General features: G+C 36.3%; 1 protein-coding gene across 1 annotated transcript; it reads left to right on the plus strand.

Moving 5' to 3' along the window:
• Positions 1-602: 602 nt before the first annotated feature.
• On the plus strand, positions 603-1,810 carry LOC150027874 (uncharacterized). Its single transcript, XM_090301782.1, has one exon. The coding sequence runs from the start codon at positions 609-611 to the stop codon at positions 1,659-1,661; it is 1,053 nt and encodes a 350-aa protein (XP_090157908.1). The 5' UTR covers positions 603-608; the 3' UTR covers positions 1,662-1,810.
• Positions 1,811-2,225: the final 415 nt, after the last annotated feature.

Genomic DNA, 2,225 nt, shown 5'->3' on the forward strand with positions numbered 1-2,225 from the left:
TAATTTAATTTCGGTACTAAAAAATTATTGGTATCTAAAGTGGTTTCTATTATTAATAAAATTTTATAAAATAATTTCTAAATTGGTATCTAAATCAGTAACTAAGGTTTTAGCTACTAATGTTTTAGTTACTAATGTTTTATATTTTAAATTAGTCTATAAAAGACTAATAGAGACCAATTTGATAAAATATAATTGCTTGTATTTTTTCTTTTTGGATCAGTTTGGGCTTTTCCTGTTTGGGTTGTCCAACACTGTTTGTTTTTCCTTTTTATACCCCTTTTGTAACATACTTCCAGATAATAATAATAATATCCTTTACTCCTTCTCTTTCCTTTCACGTTTCTGATCTGTTATACTCTGCTCTCACCGCTACTGGATTTTTCTTTTCTGGTTCCTCTGTTCTCCCTTTTTCCTATCAAGGGTTGCATATTCTTTTTCATCTCTTTTCTCTCTTCCGCAAGATCGGTGCCTACCTTGTTATGGTATCAGAGCTCTTCCTTTGAAGAGCTCTGCTGGGCGCTTTGTCCTCCTCCTTTTCTTCATCTTTATACCTATTTTTTACTTACGTTCCTTTCTTGTTTTTTCTTTCAGCAAAATCGGCTACAATGGAACCATCAGCAAACAATTACCTTTATCTTCATCCTGGTGAAAACCCTGCGACTTCACTGGTTTCACCGGTTCTTGACGCGACGAATTATCATTCTTGGAGTCGGTTTATCATAACAGCGCTAAGTGCGAAGGATAAAGTCGAATTCGTCTTGGGCACCCATCCCTGCCCACAAACGAGCGATCCCAACTATTCGGCCTGGGTTAGATGCAACAATATGGTATTGTCCTGGTTAGTGAATTCGGTATCCCTTCCAATTAGACAAAGTGTGATTTGGATGGATATTGTTGTAGATGTGTGGAATGATTTGAAAACAAGATATGCCCAAGATGATCTCTCTAAGATTTCCGATTTGCAATTAGAGGCATCTTCTTTAAATCAGAACAATTTGTTAGTGACTGATTATTTTACGAAACTCAGAATTATTTGGGATGAGCTTGATAACTTTCGACCAAACCCTATCTGTTTTTGTCAACATAAGCCCTCTTGCTTTGTAGCCTCTGTTATTAGTCAAAGGAAATGCGATGATCAAGCCATGCAGTTTCTTCGAGGGCTTAATGATCAATTCAGCAATATTCGGTCCCATGTACTCCTCATGGAACCGATTCCACCTATTTCAAAAAATTTCTCTCTTGTGGCACAACAAGAACGTCAATTGGCAAGTAATTTTTTGCTTACAAATATTAATCATACTAGTGTGAATCGTAATTCTGTTAAATGTTCTTTCTGTGGAAGATTGGGTCATGCTGAGAATGTCTGTTATAGAAAAGTGGGTTTTCCAAATCAAGAAAATAAGAATTTCAGATTCAACAGCAATAAGAAAATTTGTACTCATTGTGGTAGGAATGGTCACACCATAGATACATGTTACAGGAAACATGGCTTTCCACCCGGTTATAATCCTCCAAACAGTAGGACCGCTCCTTTGCTTAATACTGTTTTAACTGATGATATTCCCTTTAAGAATTGTCAACAAGAACAGGATTCTGGAGACATGCGTTCTGCCTTCACAGCTCAGCAATATCAAGTCTTATTTGCCTTGATCAAGTAGAATGCAACAAACAATATTGCCACTCAGCCACCTGTGCAAGTAAATCAAGTGGGCTCTCTTACTGTTGATACCAATCACAAGGATTCTACAACTGGTAATGTTACTATTTCAAATCTTTATACTAGTATTAAAGGCTCTTGGATCTTAGATTCAGGAGCGACTGATCATGTTTGCACTTGTTGGTCTGATTTCACCTCTTATAAAAGTATAAAACCTGTTCTTATCAGTTTGCCAAATGGACATCGTTTCTATACTAGTAGTTCTGGAACTGTGGCTTTCAGTAATAAGTTTTACCTAAAGAATGTTTTGTATGTGCCTGAATTCACTTTTAACCTGATTTCCACTTCCAAACTTGCTTCTAATTTGAACTGTCACTTGATTTTCTCATCCAAGGATTGTGTGATACAGGACAGTCTAACGAAAGAGAAGATTGGTACAGTTGAAGCCAAAGATGGCTTGTACATTTTCCATGCTTCTGTTTTTCAAAGACATAACACCAACAGATTTGCTCCTTCTTTTCATTCTATTTTGAAAGATACTAATGTGTGGCACAATAGATTGGGA

The sequence above is a fragment of the Phaseolus vulgaris genome, chromosome 4, assembly GCF_051622355.1.
Source record: "Phaseolus vulgaris cultivar YP4 chromosome 4, ASM5162235v1, whole genome shotgun sequence".
Classification (NCBI taxonomy): domain Eukaryota; kingdom Viridiplantae; phylum Streptophyta; class Magnoliopsida; order Fabales; family Fabaceae; genus Phaseolus; species Phaseolus vulgaris.

Coding starts and splice junctions, on each gene's coding strand:
- LOC150027874 (XM_090301782.1), top strand. CDS start 609: ATGGAACCATCAGCAAACAATTACCTTTATCTTCATCCTGGTGAAAAC.